Raw genomic sequence first — 21,598 nt, 5'->3', positions numbered from 1 at the left:
GGTTTACCACCGGGTAATCAAGATGGCAGCTCAAGCCTTGCATGTAGGAGAGGTGTTGAACCTGGCTTAGAGTTTTTTCATTGGACATGGTTTACCGGAGAGATTATTGAGTTTAAAACTGGCATGCACAGTTTCTCGTTGCTTTGCTGTGACGATGGTGAGGTATTGAAAAAGCATGATTCGCAGTAATTCTAACTTCTACCTTCTTAACCTTTTTTCAAAGAGAAGGGAACTTATATGATACCTTTTGGGAGAGTAAGGTGCCGAAGTTTACAGACTTCTAGTAAGTAAGTTGTCCCAATTCTATATGGCGGAGGAAAATATTCTTTTTTGACATTAAATATATATATATACATTTTGAACAGGGGGTAGTTTTGTTCTCTAGGGACATGTTCAATGAAGTTATGGAGACATTTTTGGTAAGTGCTACCACAAAAGCAATTAATTGCTATAGGCTGAATTTGCGTAAAATACTTTCCTAAAATTCTATTCTTAACACAATTTAATTAATGTTTTGTTGACTGCATTAAACGCCCAAGGGTGTACTGGATGTCTACTGAGTATCACTCAGTATCGATTTGCAGTAAAGCTATTAATCAATATAAATAAATTGCGCTTTGTTATAAATAAATGACGTCAATTTGCAGTCCCAATATACATTGTTAATTAATTATTGTATTCTGATTAGTTGACTTTTTGATTAATTTTGCTGATTTTAAATGGACTTTTGTTTACTCCCAAAAAAATGTTTGAAATCCTCTGTAAAAACTCACAGTTTGTTGATTGACATGAGGAAAACTATTGCTACTGTTATAGTAGAGTCTGCAAGAGTTGTTTACCACTCCCTTTTTGAGAGCTATTTGACCTATGGAATCACTTTAGGGGTTAGGGGGGGGGAGGAGCTCGTCCTGTGTCAACCAATAAAGGGTTATACTTTACCAAAATAAGGCAATAAGGGCATTCGCTGGTTTGGTGATATGTGATAGCTTTAGAAAAACTTTTCAAGAGAAGGAAATTCTGGCAATAACTACAATCTTTCAATTCACTGTACAGCATTGTATGCTAAGAAACCAACATATACTGGCGCCAAGTTCTACAACCTTCTGCCAGATAAGTTGAAGAGTTGGAACAACCATAATTTCAGACTTGATTTGAAAAATTGTCTAGCTCAATGATCATTCAACACAATGGATGAGTTTTAGTCCTGGAGAAACTTTGACAGACATGTGATAGTCATTTATTACTGGAAAAGATTACATTGGTGGTTTGTTATACATTGTCATACTGAAAAAAAATCATTGTACACTTCAATGTTAAGATCAATGCAATCCTCCAGTTTGTACAAACCTTTAAAAGAAGCAATACATTAAATAAATAAAAAAATCAGAATTTCCTAAAATCAACAATAATTGTTTTATTCATCATTAATCCCATAAAACTTCATCCACTTAATAAAATGGGTGTTCCAAGAGTAAAAAGCCAATTTGTCTTTTGAAAATGCCAATTGGTAGTGTTTTTAATGTATTTGGCAGTGCATTCCATAATTTTGGCCCAAGATATAATGTTGCTAATGAATATTGTTTGGAACTCAGCTTTTTGGTTACAATATTGTTTGTGCCCCATGTGTTATATTAGTGGATGTTTTGATATGTTAAGTTGCTTGACGTAGCCATATAAAGCAACAGTTTATACACAACTAAATAAGGGACTGTCATAATATGAAGTTCTTGAAGTTTTTGTTTACATGAATCTTTATAACCAATACCAAAAATATATAGTACTGGTTTTTTTGTATTAACACAATTTTACTAATGTTCTTTTTAAACGAATTTCCCCATATTTCAAGGTACCATAAACCAATTGAGAGTAAAAAATGCATAATATACCATTTTAAGAGCTTTTTCATTTCAGAATTCAGACAGTTTTATGATCAGAAGCAATATTTATGATTAGTCATAAATATTGCTTTAGCTAACTTTAAACAAAGAGTAGTTATATGGTCATGCCAATCTAAATTTTTGTCAAAATCAATCCGAGAAATGTTGTAGAATCATACATTGGAATTTTCAACTGCTATTTGAGTTTCAAAGGAAGGTTTTTTTTTATTTGAAGTAAAATTTACAGCTGTTGATTTATTTCCATTTACTGTTAAAAAGTTTTCATTAAAGTATTGCACTATATTATTAATTTGTATATTTCCTATGATTTGTAAATCCTTCAAAGTTTTGTGTTTATATAGTATAGATGTGTCATCTGCATATACGAGGGGTATTAGAAAAATAAGGTTCCCATGATTTTTTAAATAGACAGCTCTATATTTCTACTTGGTGTTATACATCAATTTAACACGTAAAAGTTAAGCTATTTTTCCACATAATCACCGTTTCTGTCCAAACACTTTTGTAGACGATGCTCCAACTTTTCTATCCCCGTGTGTAGAATTCTGCCGCCAATCCTTTGAGTAACCTCTTCCTTGACTTCATCATCGGTACTGAAGCGTTGGCCTCCCAAGTGTTCCTTTGATTTTTGGAATAAGTGATAATCACTTGGGGCTAGGTCTGGGCTGTAGGGGGGTTGGGGCACAATAGTCCAGCCAAAATTTGTCAGCAGTTCTTGAGTTTGACGTGAGACATGAGGTCGAGCGTTGTCATGGAGAAGCCTCACGCCACTGGACAATCTTCCTCTCCGGCGGTTCTGGATCGCGCGTCTCAGTTTTTTTAATGTGTCGCATTATCTGTCAGAGTTTACTGTTGTTCCTGTGAATGGTGGTTCTCCGATTTTCAAGCAGTATTGTCTAAACTTTTACAATAACTCCATCTGAAACTGAAGGCCGTCCACTTCGGTTTTCATTGTGAATTTCCATGCGGCCTTCACTTAATTCTCTACACCATTTCCGAACGTGTTAAACAGATATGCAGTTTTCCCCATAAACTTTGATTAACTGACGATGAATTTCAATAGATGAAATCTGTTTTGCATTTAAAAAACGTATCACAGCACGAATTTCGCATCTGGCGGTAACAATGACAGGGAGCTCCATCTTCGAAGGCAGCTAGGCCGGCACGTAGCGAAGCGCGAGTGGCATGGATAGAGAGAGGAAGAGTTGATGAGTAAGACAGTGTTGCCAGATTTCTCTCAACATATCGCATTCTGTCTCGGCGGCATAGGGAACCTTATTTTTCTAATACCCCTCGTAAAATAGTCTGTTTAGGATTACTTACATTTGCAATGTCATTAATATATATTAAAAATAGCAATGGGCCATGAACTGAACCCTGGGGCACACCCCACTTAATGTCTGCTCTTTTAGATGTGACTTTAGCCTGATAATTTTGTACACTAACAAACTGTTTCCAACAAAATAAATAAGATTTCAGTAAATCATGAGGTGTCCCTCTTATTCCATAGTTTTCTAATTTATCAAGCAAAATATTTATCTTTACACAGTCAAAAGCTTTTTGTAAATCCAGAAACACACTACAAATATAATCACCATTTATTATTCCTTTGATTATTTCATTAAGAAATTTGATTATGTCTGACAAAGTGGATTTTCCCCTTGTGAATCCATGTTGATTTACAAAAAGTATGCTCTTAGCTTCCAAAAAAATCAATTAACCTAGCTAGCAATCAACAAACAGCTTTCTCAAAAACTTTATAAATAACGGGAAGAAGTGCATCTGGTCTATAGTCAATAGTTTCTGAACAGTTTCCCTTGTTTTTAAAAATTTTAAAAATTTTAAGACTATCTGGAAAAATCCCTGATTCAAAACTTGTATTAATTATAAATGACAGAGGTACTGCTATAGCATTTGGAATATTCTTTAATAACCTAGTACTTATGCAATCCTAACCAACTTCAAAACTATTCTCCAAGTTCTTTATTATTTTAAGAACCTCTTTTTCAGAGATTGGGTAACGAAAAATGCTATTCCTTGAAAGAGTAACTCAGATTACTAAAATTAATAGCCATTGTTCAGGGATACCTTTAAAATATTCATTAAACTGATTAAAAATAACATTGGGATCAGTTATCAAATTACCATGGTTTCTTAGTAAAATGTTAGCTCTATTTTTTGTATTTCTTCCTAAATCTCTGTTTATGATTTTCCATATATAAGAAATTAAGTTTTTTGACTTCAAAATTTTATTTGTCATATATTCTTGTTTTGTTTTTCTTAGCATAATTTCATATTTTTGCTTTTGCATTTTCAAAAGATTTTTAATTGCAAAATTATTATGATTTCGAACCCAAAGTGATTCAAGGAAAATTAAAATGTTTTTTGTGTCAGTAATTTCTTTAGTTACCAAGGGGTTTTATCTTTAATCTGTTTCTTGATATTTATATTTTTTTATTGGGCAACAAATATCAAGATTAAAATTTAATATTTCAATAAAACTAGAATATTGCTTGTTGACATCACAACTTGATGTAACAATATCCCAGTTTTCTTTTTGAAGAAAATAATTTAGTATATGTAAATGTTCTGCATTGAAAGACCTTGCTTTTTTTGGTATTCATTTTAAGGAATATTCTGTTGCATTATTAATAACGAATATTAAGTGTGATACCAAAATGATCTGATAATCCTGTAATTATGACTTTTGAAGTTACTTTTGTTTAAGTCCAACTTTTTTATTGATTAATATGTTATCCAAAACTGACTGTGTATTCTGAGTGAACTAAAATTGAATTAATTAAGAAGAGTCATTAGTTTAAATTTATTGTAGGAGTACACTAAAATATCAATATATTTAATTGTAATAATATAATTTAGTTCCTCTAAAAATATAAAATGAAATGTAAAGTAACTTTTTTTACGCCTTTAAAATCTAATAATTTTGAATAAAGTTATTCTTTCTCGACACTCTTTACTATATTGATTTCTTTGTGCAATATTTAAATTAAAACTATTTCAAAACATTGTTCTATATAAATTTTTCTTTATAAAATTTAGAATTTTGTTTTATTAGTATGATTGATATTTTACACTATCAGTGGTGTACCCATGATTTGAGTTGGAAGTCCATAATCAATTCATATTTCCTGGGAAGAGAAGAAATAAAATATTCTCATCTTTTATGAATATTATGTATCCAAGATACAGAATATTGTGCAAATGTTTGAGACATAGGTAAAAGCATTTGCTTACCCAGACACTGTACTAATCAAAAGAACTTCTACAGCTTATGTATACATATAGCTGTTACCTACTTATTAAAGTCCATTTTACCTAGTTAAATAACTATTATGGAAATAAGAATTAAAGAACATTTACTTTACCTAATCTTATATGAATAGCGGTAATATCTGGGAATACCTTTGAATTAGATGTAATGAAAATTCCTGATCATACTGTATATATATATATATATATATATATATATATATATATATATATATATATATATATATATATATATATATATATATATATATATACCAAGCAGGCATTACACGATGCCAGGTTTAAATTCAATCAATCAATATCTTTATTCATTCAATTGTACATATACAATTTAAAGTAAGTCACTCATCAAAGTTTTCAGTCTTACAAACCAACATTGGTAGTGGTAATAACTAATGCAAGTTTATCATTCCTAAGTATTTTTTTTTAATTTTAGTTCATTAAACTAAAAATTTCTGAAATGTACTATTTGATTTAACAGTATTGCATTAATAGAATGAACAAGTTGAACCTCATTGTCAGAGGGTTGTATTATTATTCTCAGATTGTTTGGGGAGCTCCTGGCTCTTCCTCTTTATACCTTCCTGTAAATGGTGGAATGAAAATCAAACAAAGCCAATTTATAGAAATATTGATTAAAATGTACCACACAACAATTTTGTCGCAATTTACTACTAATGTAATTTAATTTGGTCTGATTTGTTATTGGAAATGATTGCAAATATACAAGTACTTGGATATTTTCACCAAACCTTTATTTTTATTAGAAAATTAAAATATAAATTTTTATTAAAACCAACAATTAAAATTTCATACTTAATGTTTTTCTTAACTGTGTATATGGAAGAGAGTATAAATTGTGAGCACATGTAGATTCATCAATTTATTGTTTTAGTATTCTGGATTTGATTTTAGAGAAAGTTTTGAAATGTTTAATTAAATACAATATTTTAAATTATTATCTAAGTTTAACAAACTTTAATCAGATACCATTCTTGGAAAAAGGGTAACCAAATTTAAATGTCATCTCATCTCAGACTCTATCAGTTCTGTAAAAGATTTTTCTCTGTCTACTTAAGTCTACTGTCTACTACCAAATTATTAATATTGAACTAATATATTTCGCTTAACGTTTCTTCAGGTGTAGATAAAAAAGGACAAAATATATATTTATATCTCTAAACAGAATCTGTAGGTTTGTATCTTAATTTGTATTCATGGATTTGTATTTTAGATAAATAGCTATTGAAACAAATTTATTAATACGAGACTTGCATGGTTGTAGACTGGCATTCAAATTGACTTGATCAAAGAAAAAAAAAAAAAAAAACTGTACTAAAGTTTAAGTGTGCAAATGCAAATATAAATAGCTATTAGTTGTCCTTGAACCAAGATTAAACTGGTGACTGACTACAAGTGAAACAAACTGCTACAAAACACAGGTGGCGTTGAAATATGGTTTTAATGAGGAACCAAGCAGGCTTGTTAAGAGTCAAGACCAACAGCCTGTTGCAGAATTGGATCCGCTGCCAGCCTAGATCTGTATTGCCAACATTTTGATTGTTATAAATACACTGAAAGGTTAAAGCCTACCTTGGGCGGAGTCAGTGTCCATCTCTTGCCAGCTGCAGTTCGTCTGTGCGCACTCTCACACGTCTGACTTAGGCTTCACGTCTATAACCTAACTTTCAGCTTTACTTGTCCCTCAACTAAACTGCAAAATGTTATTTTTAAATTTTAAAATGAACTCATCTGATGAACAAGTTGCGGACAGGTTTGGCCTCCTACCAAGTCTCTGTGACACAGCGGACCGAGTCTGTCTCTCCTCTCGGTGCTTTCCTCTCCTCGTTTATTCTTAGCTCGGTTGTAGGTAGCAAATAAAACACGTTCGGTTTATTACTTTTATTATATTGTGATATTAATTTAATATCTCATTTACATCGTAAAACCCTAAGGTCTTGACAGTTGTAAATATTTGTACACTCGAGTTGACATTATTAATTTATTGAATGGGTCTGAACTGAGTGAACTAGATTATGGGTAAAAAACCATCCTGTTACGATTACCTACGTATATCAGTGACTTTATATAAAGAAATACAGTACGGTAACAATAAATAAATATATTTTATCGATCTATAAAACTCTTGTAAGTACAACCTCAGAAGTATGTATTATAAAAACAATTACTTATCACATCTGAGTCTAGCAAACACTTTTATTATTAAATGATATGAAAGTTATGTGAAACTTAAAATACTACATTTCGGCTACAAAACAGTGAAGTCCAAACAAAGAATAAAGGTTATATGTATAATATATCTACAGAACGTACTAATACATAGCTTTCATTTTGGTTCATACATAAAAATTGCCTGGTAAGAACACTTGATTCATAAAAATGCTAAAAATTTAAAAAATTTATCAAGGTCAGTTGATTTTATACATGAAGACATGATAATTAAATATAAATCTTATGTACAAAATAAAAATGATTATTAACTTATTAAAGCAAGGAATGTAGTAAGTAGAAGAAAAACAATCTAAAGTAATGCATATATATTAATTATGTTAAACATGAAAGATGAGAGAAGAGAGTTGTGATTTAGAAGCTAATAAATGTTTTTATAATAAAAATTTGTTAAATTAAATATGACTTCACTAATGTGCAATATTAATAAGTTACATGATTCAAGCATATAGACAGCTTTTTTGTGTTTCTCAATAGTTTACTTACATTAATTCGATTTTGATATAAAAAATTAAGACAGTTATACATTTTACATAGGCATAAATTAATTTTATGTTTTAATTTTACCACGAGACTTTTCCACCACCAATTAAACACTGATTTCCTGTTTTACAAACATAATTGAACTGATCATAGTCTTCACAAACTGTTCAAATGCTATTAGAATGCTCTTTATTAATTCCAGTATGTTAAATGGTTTCACAAGTATCAGTAGGACATGTTTTGGTTTGTTATTGATGCAATTATAACATTGATTCATTAGTATACTTTTATTTATTTTGAATGAGGGGCTAGATTCCAGGAAGTACAAGTGACATGTCTGTGGGGATTGTGAAATTAAATGCAGTAATGAACAATAATAGGAACAAAAGCTGGTGGCAAAGATATACAAGTAAATCTGTATCCTGTACAAAGCTTTAATGGGAAAAATCACAACTTTAAGAATCACATGTTTTGTTTATTAAATCAATAAGAAACACACTGACTTGTATCCCCAAAGACATAAAGTAACAACTTTGTTTTATTAGGAGGCCAATAAGTGCCAAGTGAAACTTTTGTGCTATGAATGTTTGAGCTTAAAATGTTTATAATATGTGTTCCAATATATTGAAGGAGTACATTTAACACATCTTATTTTTGCACGATAAATATACCCAAGATATATTATTTTTTTATGAAAGATGAAGAAATACTGTGGAAATGGACTGATATCTATTGGACTTGATAAAATAACACTGTTTTCAATCAAGAAAAGATCAGGATACACTTTAAATATTTGAACTTTTGACATGACTTCAAGTATACTTATTCAATTAAGATTACATTATTTACCAATCTTGTGTTTAAAACAATTTAAAATCTACTTAAACCTTATATAATCAATAATACCTAAAATATAAAATAGTACATAATTTTAATTTTTTTCATACTGGACTTTATACATTGAATTATACATAGTTTTTTTAATACTGCAACCAAATTCTATAAAAACAGCATACAGGATTACATTTTATTGAAAACCAAATTTATCTTCCTACATTAACTAGATGCTCATTGCTGTTAAAAAAATGTGTTAAGAAATAATAAAACTTTAGAGAAACACTTATAGTGATTCAAATGCACATTAGATCTTTAAGTCTATACTAAAGTAAAATATATAACCAAAAGTGAATAAAATGTATAACGCATAAAGTAGATTATAACAAAAATTAAAATACTTAACAGAGTAAGAAAAATACAACAAGACAGCAAAGTATATATAATACATAACACAGTCACTGTGGTAGCAAATTAGCTTCTTCCTATTTGTAGTGCATTACAAGATCTTAAGGCCTTTGTAAAAAATCATTATTTCAGTATGCACAAGGATACCTAAAGAGACATCCACACTGATTTCTTGGTAGATTTTTCCTTCAGTGGAGATTTATAGAGATCTTGTGCAATTTATTTCCTATGCGTCATAAAGCACAATATCAAAGAATAGCTGGATATATTAGAGTTTTACCAACAATGAATTGTGTTGTAATTTTCATGGGAGCAATTCAAGATTGAGGCATATCATCATTAGTCCCTTTAATCTTGTAACGCACATGTAGCCTCAACACTCCTAACATTTTAATAACTGCTATTGATAAAAAACTAATTACTATACTTAAAAATGTTGTTAATAAAGTTAGTTAATATAAGAAAAAGAATTATGAAAGGAAAGTATTTTTACAGGAAAATATACATTTGATCTAAATGAGGCCCAAGTTATACCAAAGTTATTAACATGCATAAATATAATGAATAATTCATTAACATTTCATTAATCATATTTGGTAAATAAAATTGACTTATAAGTTGGCAGTATACCATATCATATGATCGGTGATTCTTATTGCATTCTGTACAGACGAAACTAATTGTTATCTATTAGAGGCTAGAGATCATTTATTGCATATGTAGAGTGTGTGATACCACAACGCATTACAAAGATTTATAATATCTTAACAAAAAATAAAAAAATAAATTCACTGCCTAAGAAATTTCCTGTTATGTAAATTTTATTTCCATCTAGTCGAAATATTGAATAAAAATACACAGAGAGATCAAAGTATTTTACTGTAGTGCTAACAGTAACACAAGCAGGAGGCCTTGGGATCTCGTAATGCAGTAAACGTGTAAGTAGAAATCATTTGTAGATTGCTACCACATTTTTCAGCAAGGTGGATAAATGGAAAACAAGTGGTGGTAATGTAGTTTAAAAAAATACTATAATACTAATGTAATTACAGTGGAAATATTATTTACCTAACAAACTCACAAATTAGTTTTTATTGGTGTTTCAAATAAGAGAACTAAAATGAAGAAATGTGTACAGGCAAAATGATGTATTTAATTCAATATATGAACACAATTATATGTACAACGTTCTGACAGGTTTTACAGCAATTTTGTAACGTATGACAAATATATCAATGATTACAATTACCATTAGAAACACATAAAATTTATGACATTAAACACATTTTCACCATCAAAATAACAATAAACAACACATGATGTTGGGTGAAAGGGTAAGGAAATAAGGATTAGAAAATCATGTATTCATTATTACCAAGATAAATTAAATATATTTATATGATTTGCAAGTAGGTTATAATATTACACATGATAATATTTACAATTGATGATTTCAAGCTGGAAATCAATGTGAAATATAATACAAGTCATAGAGTCTGCAGAATACAGTAGTTCTTACAAGAGAATATTAATGCAGCATTCCTCACCTCATTTATGTTATATTGATATCTGTTATTTGTTATTATTGCAACCTCAGATAAAATAGAAAAGGGATTAAATAACGAGTAAATGAAAAATGTTCAGGAAAAGCAAAAAAGTTAGATCTTTTTTTAGATAATTTGTAATAAAATTGGAAAAATCCTATAACATATTTTTAATGAGTGCTTATAAAGAGACGCTTTGAGTGGATTGGAAACCAAATTCAGTTTCTATTGAGTTATTCTAGAAATAAAAATTACTAATTTGATCAGATCAGTGGTGGATTTTATTAATAGGAACAAAAAAAAGTTTACTGAACGATTCATTCTTCTAAATAAGAAAGTTTCAAGTTACCATTGCATTATACACACCAAAGATCATAACTCAAATTTACATTATTTAAAACTAACAAATTGGGAAAAAACAAAGAATTGAGTTTTTTATATATGTCATTCACGCACAGTAAATCAATGAGGTGAGGATTTTTACTAATTAGGTACTTAATGAATCAGATTTTTATATGCTTTTTGGTTGGCATCATTCATTCACTTCCAATCAACAATACCTTATAATATTACTCTGCAGCTAGAGAACTTGTGCTACCACAATCACACTCAATTAATAAAAAAAGGTTACTTAGATTAGAATTAATGTATTGAAAATATAATTATGTATTTTAGCTTCTACACTGATGATTTAAATTCCTACATTATTTTTTATAATGTATGTACTTTATAATGTATTCCTTCCTATGCCAGTTAGGAACAAACAAGTGAAAAAATAATAAATGGTTTAGCATATAACGATTTCATAAAATTCATGAACTTTCATTGTAACAATCACCAACTTTACCTCATTGACATTGTTTTATTAGTCATGAACCTATTGTCCTATTATGGAGAACAGGACTTGAATGGTCCACCTGTTTAAAATATTTTGGCAATGGTTTGAGGTTAGGGTGAATTGGAATCTGGTTATCTGTGCCACCTAAAGTCTGCACTTAACTCTTTCAGTAAGATAGTCGTTCAGGATGGAGTTTGTCAATGGAAACTGGATTTTAGCAATCACCAAGCCAAGACGGAATGATTATGGTTTGAATTTTAAGTAAAACTGTGGGACTGTTTTTGTACTGTTAATTGGTTATTAGGCTATAAATTAAAAATACTTGCTAGAACCAGTCAATCTTAAGCTAATAACAAGGCTATACCGTCTCATTCATCCATTAAATTCATCATTCATTCATAATGTCTGTAAATACATACATAAGTATGTTGTGTTTTCAAGCTGATGACTGATAGAAAACATTGAAACACTAACATTTCTAATGCTTATTAACTGCCCAGCCCATCTCTTTTAAAATTATGTTTATTTGCTATTATTTGATAGTGATATGTTCAGAGGAAGAGCAAGAACCAAGAGAAATACATCTTCTTAGTAAATTCTATAAGAGAAAATACATAATATTTAAACTTGCAATGATATGATCTTAAAGGAATAGAAAATCATTGTAATTTTAAGAAAGCTGCCAACTAATTAAGCATAGCAAACAATTAATTTTTAAAGTTTGATTTTTTTTTAAATTTTGAACAAAATTATTAGTTTTTAGCTCCATTACTCTGTTGTTGTGTTGTTATTACATTGTTACAGTAGTTTAAAACTATAATTCATTAACCTTTTAATTTTGTTATTTAGTAGTGACAGTTTTATTTAATTTTAGTTTACTCTGACAAATTATATGTTATCCAAGCTATGCTTGAAAAAAAGTTATCTAGTTTTATTCAATAATAAAATATTAAAAGAAAATGTAGGCTGAAAATTCACCAAATCAAGAGAGGAAGATTAAATATTAAAAGTTATCGCTTGTGAATTAACTGTTGCATTTATCATTGTGGATGAAATGTCTGTGTGATCATAAAACAACATTTATACTGAGATACATAAAATTGTTATAAGGTGCTTTAAGTTTTTTACAGAAACTTTTTATTGTATATTGTGAAATTTTAACCTATAAATCATATCAGACGGACATCTAATTTTAAATTTCAAAGCACTAAGGAGTTAATTTGTTACTATTAAATCATTAAAGTAAATAGAATTGAATACGGTACCCAAAAAAATATCATTGTATTTTAATATTTATTCACTTCTACGAATGTACAAAATTTTACAACATAAAGTAAAGAGTAATTTACATTATAACCATTTGAACGCACTCAATATACATATTTACAGAAGAAAACATGGTAACAACCAGTAGCACAAGTCCGCTAACAGTGGTAGTGGCAGTGGTTCGACAAAATATATACGAGATCAACCTCTTAACAAAGCAAGACCCTCGCCATTCTGGCAGGTTACACCACACAGAAAGCTTTGATATATTATTTATAAATATTTATATATGTATATATTTATATATTATGTATATTGTATAAATATAGTATTGATAATTTGAACCCTAGCATTCTTATATCAACCTGTTAGTATAATATTTGTACAATATTATAGTAGTGTTGAAAAATTAAAGCTTTAAAGAAGTCAATTTTTAAATTTAAAATATTGACTCGATTGAGGTGGAAAACACCTCTATGTATCACTCCAGCCTGGCTGAAGTTCAGTTCTGTTCTCGTCCGCTACACCATTCTTCATTAAAATTCTTTACCTTTCTACGTTATACATATATACATTTCTTACATTTTTATATTAGTAACTATTATACTATTACCGTATTTGAAGATTATACACAGGAAGAGGGAGAGAAAACAGTATATACGATTTAAGAAAAACAATTTTGATGCAATGCTCCGAGTTCAAGAGATAATTGGAAGAAGGATTTAAATGATTTTCTATAACAAAAGCAAAAAGCATTTTCATATATATGCAGGAGGCTGTTATAGCTCGAGTATCTTTTTACAATGCTACAGGATATAAACTTAATAAGTACAGTGTATATGTATACTACACTTGTTTAAAAACATTGTAAGCCAATACATGATGATCAAGAATGCAAACTGTACAAAATGTCCTTCAAAATGAAATTCAATGTTCTCCACACAGAATAGCTATTTAATAATTACACTGTGTAATAAGTTTATAATAAAAATGCTTTATTTTTTGTCATGTAAAATTATTTTAGGACGAACATCCATCATGATGTAAATATGGACACAATACACTGAGACCACTGGCCAAGATGAGTTGAAGGTGGAGTCACTAGTATGCTTAATGTGACCTCTACCTCTTGTATATAGTTTGTTTGTATATGTAAAAGACAGTGCTTATGCAATCAGTCTGACAGATAATTATTGCCAGTCAAAAATGAAGTATTATGTGTCTTCAGAACAAATGAAATAAATGCCTTGTTTGTAGGATATTAATTTTTCATGCTAATTATTTCAGAGTAAGTTTGTTTTTCAGAATTATTTTGCATTGTGTGTAGTAATGTAACTTTGTTTTGAAAATTAATTGAAATCTAAATGTTTGTTATGTGTTTGTGTTGTGGGATTGTCTCTTAGAATATTACTCATAATTAATCATAAAATAAAAAATATTATCTTCCATTCATTGTACTTTAACACAACTAACAAACAAATGAAATATATGAATTTCACACAATTTATTATTGATACATTTTTGAAATTCAGTCAATTGTTGGTTTCTTTAATAAAATGGGTTTGGTACAGGATGGCTCTTGCCTTGGCCTGAGTTGTAGTATTCATGGCCAGAATTCTTGAGTGGAGATTTACAGTGGCAAAAAGGAGCGAAAGAGAGTGGATAAAAGGGATAGTAATTAAACCAGCAGTCACATAATGATAGTAATACAAAGCAGTACAAAACTTCAGTATGTCACAAAAACTCTACACATGTCTACACAAAACTGTCAATAACTATACTCATGTCAGTATTGTAGGTTAGCCATAGATAAAAGTTATTGAACAGCTGCTGCTTGCATATGTCTGTAATTTAAAAGAATAGTACAGTATATATAGTTAAGTCCAGTCTATTGGTCTCAAGCAGTGGTACAAGGTTGAGTCAAATATAAACAGGAATCATGTTTCTACTCAGCTGAAATACTGAGCCCACAATTTAGCCATATGTTATCTGAGACTACACTTACGTTTTAAACTGAATGCAGAGTATGAGGATAAAGGATTATTGCACACTCACATGTACTTTATTGGCTTAAAACATTGAACATGTATGAAAGTATAAAAAATAACTGAGTCGCAAAAGCTGACTATAAGTGATTCGAGATATAATTTAAAGTGATCAGTAATATGTGACTGATAATACTACAAGTAAAATTGAAATGCCACAACAGTGCATGCCCCATCACCAAAGAGCATTTGTATTTTCACAAAGTTTGTAAAATATGGGTACCAATAGTCATAAAAAACAACAACAGATGAATATTTACAAAAAAAAAAAAAAAAAAAAAAAAAAATACTTGTCAACAGCTCCTGAACTTATTTTAGCAATAGGAAAAAGATGTTGCCTGAAATAGTACTTTATCATAAAACAGGGATGCATCGCTTTGCACTCATGTAAGAATGTAAGAATAAAAAAATAGCAAATCTTCATTTAATAAAACCAGCTGCAAAGTCACTTGTGTGACCTCTCATTCTAGTCCAAGAGCCGGAGCCATTTTGCATTATATAAACACACAACTCTGTTTTTTTGTGAAATCAACAGAACTTTTATAAGAACTCTTATAAGAAAGAAATTGATCAACAGTGACATTGGTTTTAGTGGGGGTTGAAATAGGAGATTATCAAACAGGTAAAACATTTAAACAATCACTTTTTTCTGTGGTTAAAATTTTTGCTTGAATAGTTAAAACCAACTGTCAAACACACAAATAATAGTTATATCAACATCAGCATCAGATCACGAGCTAGACTAAAAGTTGCCACTTTTATATGAATCTTTATAGTGGTAGCTAATGCTGCTTTAACTTTAGTTTTCAGTCTATTAAGGTAGTAAAAATTTGATCAAATAAAAATGTGTTGTTTGATATTTTTAACCCTCTTTATACCCACTCCCTCCCTCCTATTTCAATTCGTGCCAATTGTTCTCCTTCTTAGGAGAAATTACTTGTATCAATTTCAAGAAAACTAGGTTGTTTGCTTATACAATGGAAATTGGCTCTTAGCTCCTTGATTATTCAGACGAAAGTGTGATTAATAATCTACTCACCCTCAATATAATCATCTTGATCAATATATCAATATAAACCTTCCTAATAACCCCTCTGATAGTGTAAGGCTGAGTTCAGGTTAGTTCTGCTTACCTATACAACAATCCAATGTTCACTGAGAGTTTTACTTTTACATACAAGTTATCTATTGTTCCTGAATTAAAACTGAAAAATCAGACAACTAGTGTATGATACATTTACAGTTATCTTGTCTAAGGATGAAAAATTAACTTTAGTTATATGAAAATGATGTCATTTTTAGTTTATAAATAAACAAGTTACACAGTCAAAACTTGTTAACCTAAAATTAGGTACCCTGTTATGGTAACATGCAACAAAACTATCCTATAAAACATTCACTGCATCTCTATGTTGTTTAAAAAGGTATTACATAATATTGTCATTTTCATATGGTAAATATATTGCTTCTTTCGGTTGCTACTTTAATATCTATTCATGCTACTTCAGTCCATTAAATTCATCTTATGATAAAGTTTGTTAATATACAACAGTCAAAAGAACAACAAAGAGTAAGTAGACAATTACATGCGTTTTAGAGGACTTTTGTTTATTGGTAGTAGCTTTTTAAAAAGTATAAAAAGAATATGTATACAAATACTGTTTCTGTAATATTGGCAGGAAGGGATTTGGGCCTTTTCAATCACTGCCTTGGCTGCAAAAACAGAGTAGTTTTTATTTATGTACTACAAGTTAATTTGTTAAACTATATCCAATTTTTATAGTGGAATAACAAAGAGGGAGAGTTATTATATCACACTCATTTGTTACTTTTATTGGCTAGTCCTATATCACACTAGCAAAGTGCCCTTAATGAGGATTCAATGAGGGTTCTAAATTCTGTAACAAGTTGTATAATTAGGTATTTTAACAGTTTATTTAAAATGTTACTTATGTGTTTTATGGTTTCCTAATGTATCCCGGTTTGAGGTTTAATCATGATTTATTCCAACAGTTTAATCTTTTTTGTGCTTGTATATTCCTAAATCATATCCTGGAAGTAAATTGGTATTAACACTAAATTTCTTGAATTATCTGTTGATTTATGTGATTGTAACCTGGTTATCCTGTGCTAAAATTGGCCATTGCAAAGATTATGTTATGATACTGTTTATGGTACAAATAAAAAAAAGAACTGCTAATGTTGAAAACAGGTTTATGAGACATTGAATTAATCAAAACTTATGTTAACCTTAACATAACCTTAATCAAAACATTGAAACCTATACCTTACTGAATTACTTACTGTAATTGGTTTTAATTATATTGAAAGCAAGACATACATAAATAAGAAAAATATTGAACACAGTTGTATCAAAACGTTTTATAAAGATTATTTTGTTTATTAAATTTCGATGCCAAATATCGTTTAGTTTGATTTTTTGTTTAAGAAATATCTGTTAACCTTCAGAGTGTCTGCATTGAAATTATTGGATTACATGGCCATTGCAAGATAAAGACTTGTTTTACACTCTGTAGAATATCCCTTCAACACAGGAAACATTCACATAATCTTGAATATATACACATATTTTACTATTGTACAGTATATTAGTTTACTAATAAGAGTTGTTACTATGTTAAAATAGTATACGTCGGCAATACTTTTTTTAATATGTTTGGTAAATAACTTTTGGGAGAAACAGAGGAGAAGACATAATATTTTAACTGCATAAACTATTATTATTTTATTTCACCTATTGTACATATACATTGTCATCATTTAAATTAAAATATAATTGAAGGAGAAAATTTAGAGCAAATAAATCGTAATATTGGAAATATAAAATACATTCCATAGTGTTCAGCTTATTTACATTACATAGTTAAAGAATCTAAATGAGATACATTTTTCGGCAATCAATGAAAAATGATGTGACGGACGGAACAAAGATATCTACCTATTTACGATAGCCTAAGTTTGCAACAGTCATGTAACTATGTATTGTACAGGTTTAGATCTTAAGAAATTGCATTTTTATGTAACTCATGGCTGACTGCTGTTGGGTTACAAAGTTAATTTCTTAAGAAACAAGTTGATGTGTACTGTGCTTACTTACCTGTGAACCTTTCACTCGACAAGATTTCCCTATGAACAGTGTGTCAATTAAAGAGCTGAAGATCACAGAATGTGCAAAAGAATTTAAAAATTGAGCATAATATTTTGTTGGATTGAAATTAGAACTTTAAATTTATTTGTTTTTGAATTACATGAACAGGTGAGGTTTGATGCATAATGCGTAACCTCAATGTTGAGAATTTAAATTTGACTCATAAAAGGGACAAACAACTTATTTAGTAGTAGCAAAACCTAATAGTTGAAATAAAAATTACAAATATTTAGAATAAACATTAATAGATGTAAAGTGTATTTATAAAAACTTGTTGTCATTCATAAAAATTGTGATAATTATAAAAATGCAATTTAAAATTGCATAAGAACTAAGCTTCTATTGATATGACAAAAAACGATATTACTTTTCAAATGTTGGTTATTGCAGACCCATTTAACATTTTTTTAGTAGCATCGGTTTTTACGTAATGATAATATTTAGTTTTTGTTTGATTAAATGTGTGTGTGTAAACATTACTGTGAGGTTGTCTTAAATTAGAATTATAATTTGAATGATATTTTTAGCATAAACTTGCAGCATTCTACTTATTGTTCACTTTAATCACTATGTTTTGATAAGAACAGACAGTTAAAAGTTTACAACAGTTTTATTTGAGATTTACTGTATTACATTATGACTGTCAGTTATAAAATCAACAAAGTAAAATTTATTTATGAATAAAAATATCCTTTAATTCTAAATTAATTTAGGATCCGACAAAATTAGCTTCAAATGGAAACATTGTGTATATTAAAATGGCACTCTGTTCACTCCAGTCACTTTGTATATTACCACGAGTCACTGCAGATAACTTCTGTTTTGAGTCGATTTGAACAAGTTGAGGTTTCATCACAATCGCTGCTACAACTCTAAGGATACTGAAAGTGTTAAGGCTGATCCATACCGTTGATATAAAATTAAAAAATACACAGTAAAGCCTAATATCAACTAGCCAAGTACTGGATGGAAAGGAAGAGGAAACAATGAAAGGACTATACATCTGGCGAAGCTCTGAGATACTGTCGACGCAGGAAGGGAGAGGTGAGACTGCCGGCGATCAGTCCATTTCATTGCCATCGATGAAGTGTGATCTGACCTCGAGGTGGGCAGCCAGGTCCAGGACCAGGTGTTGTAGCGACGGATGCTCGAGCAGATCGGCATCTGGAAGTGGTGGCTGGCAACGAGGCCTCAGCTGACGACCCTATCACCAATATTACGTCAGTAAAATTGCTTTGTATATGTTGCATTGATATGCCTCAGTATAATAACCGTAATACTTTTACTGTCAGAATCTCGTCCTCCTACTCTGTGGTGACTATTGTTATGACTACTTTTGAACATGGCACAGAAAATGTGATATGAGGTATCATTAACCATAAGAGATGTTGACATTTTTACTACTAGTCTGGAATCCAGTTTATTAATGTGTGGTCTTCCTACTGTCTAATTCTAATTGTTATGACAATAATATACTACTTAATATAATATCGTATTAAGTGAAGTGAATGAGGAAGTTTCTATCACCCTGCTTGCTGCAGATTGCACATAGATGCTGTGAAGAGACTAAGATATAAAAAGAACACATGACATGGGACTTAATGAAACTGTCACCATGAAATGAAATCTTATCAGTATGCACTGCTAAGTTTATTTATTTTTCTTAAAGTATTACATGTCTGATGACATCTATTTTATTTTCATATTTATACTCATAATCTTCAAAACTATGTACCTCCACTCTGTTAAACATAAAGAGTTATTGTAAAAAATATACAAATTAAAAATCTATAAATATTTTTCTTACAAAAATATATGAACACCATACCAAGAATAGCATTTTGAAAATGTTTAAATGACAACCAGCCTATATTTCCTTAAAAAAGTGAAGTAAAAACTAAATTACTTACATGAGGAATGTATATTATTTACATACCAGACTTATTTGGAATTATACAGAAATTACAGTAGTAATCTTGTACACTGTTGCTGCTATATTACTGAATAGTTCTCTATATTATAGGCTATAGTTCTCATTGCACAAATGTCATCTTAAAACCTTTTGAGGTTTCAAAAGAAATTTATTAACAAATTGTTGCAAATCACTTGAGAATTATAGAAAACCCTTTTCAGTTTTTCTCAAGATGCTTTTAGCTGACACATAACCAGACTATTTTGAAACTTTGAATCACAACTACTGGAAACCCTTAACAAATGTAAATATCCAAATATAAAATGTATAAAAATAAAGTTATTTAGAAGTTTATTTGATTATTTCAATTTTAAAAACTGTTTACCTCTGGTCTATAATGTATTATAGCCTAGATAATATATTTCACAAGTTTGAACGGCTGTTATCTTCAAACTTTTCATTAAGTTTTTATAAAATATACAAAAAAGACTTCCAACAAAAAATGTATACCTTGTTTATCCAAAGTTATCCACGTTTAATTTTTGTAATAATTCTTTTCCTCTTTCAATTGATAATTTGAAAATAGTATGTAGCTTGTCCTAGGCTTTCATTAAGATGTTTGACTACTTACGGGCTAGAGACAGTAGTGTTACTAATAGCATACAAGAAAGTTATAGATTTAAGGATCTGGATCGTATTTGTAAAGTTTTTATTGAATATGTTAGCATTTTTTAATAAGGCTAATCTAATATTGATAAATCCACCCATGAGCAAGACCATGAATTTCATTTACAAAAGGCAGAAAAAGCTTGTGATTCCATGATAGCATATTCTGTAAAATAAACAAATCTTGTTTGATTTGGAGGAGTAAGCCTATTACAAATGTAATATGTAGGTGTATAAATTAGGCTACCAACAACTTTCAACCAAGCTCGGATTCATATAGTTGGGACGAAGTTAGTGGTTTGAAAGGTTCTCAAGAAATTGCTACTGGTTTGATGAAACACATTGAAACTAGAGCCCCAGCAGCCACACATGTAGTTATGTACAGTGATGAATTTGCAGGCCAAAACCGTTATTGGAAAGTTACCATGACACTAATGAAATCTGTTCAAAGTCCAAACAATACTAAAATCATTGTCTAACAATGCATAAATATGTTATTAACTGTTTAATTTAAAAAAATGAATTATGATGTTTTAAATAAGCTAATTTTAATTACTCATTTTAACTAACTGGCCATTTTTGTTAAAACAAAACTTATAATAATTTATCATGAAGATGAATTGTAACATATAATTATTCCTGTTAAAATATAGTAGTAGTTAAATAGATATTTGAACTTGGCATTGCACCACAATAATGACTTTCTCTATGTATAAGACAGCCATTGATAGTGAATACATGACAAGCAACCTGCTCACACATTATTTATCATTGTATAACTGTTAATGTTTTGTTGTAATAAACATCTTGATTCTTGATTCATGGAAAGCAGGTATTCTCATCTCTCCAATGATTGTAACTTTGCATTAACTGAAAACGTCAGCATGTCATAACAAATCCATACACCTGATAACTGATACAGAACCATTACTAGGTCGAGGAAAAAGAAACCTTTCATGTAACAGTTATGACGAACGAGGAGTTCTTGTCTGTT

The 21,598-nt window shown here is 29.7% G+C and overlaps 2 protein-coding genes across 2 annotated transcripts in view; both read right to left on the bottom strand.

The window, feature by feature from the left end:
• The window catches only part of LOC124368295 (titin), a 53,942-nt gene extending 47,123 nt beyond the window's left edge, over positions 1-6,819 (bottom strand). Inside the window, exon 1 of the mRNA XM_046825582.1 lies at positions 6,783-6,819. Within this exon, the coding sequence (XP_046681538.1) occupies positions 6,783-6,804 (22 nt within the window). The 5' untranslated portion in view covers positions 6,805-6,819. The remainder of the gene's footprint in view (positions 1-6,782) is intronic.
• A 257-nt stretch (positions 6,820-7,076) lies between these two features.
• LOC124368316 (protein SCAI) overlaps positions 7,077-21,598 on the bottom strand; it is a 65,236-nt gene continuing 50,714 nt past the window's right edge. Inside the window, exon 15 of the mRNA XM_046825592.1 lies at positions 7,077-19,230. Coding sequence (XP_046681548.1) covers positions 19,087-19,230 — 144 coding nt within the window. The 3' untranslated portion in view covers positions 7,077-19,086. The remainder of the gene's footprint in view (positions 19,231-21,598) is intronic.

This window comes from Homalodisca vitripennis, chromosome 1 (genome assembly GCF_021130785.1).
Source record: "Homalodisca vitripennis isolate AUS2020 chromosome 1, UT_GWSS_2.1, whole genome shotgun sequence".
Classification (NCBI taxonomy): Eukaryota; Metazoa; Arthropoda; class Insecta; order Hemiptera; family Cicadellidae; genus Homalodisca; species Homalodisca vitripennis.
This window is presented reverse-complemented; position numbering and strand designations above follow the sequence as displayed.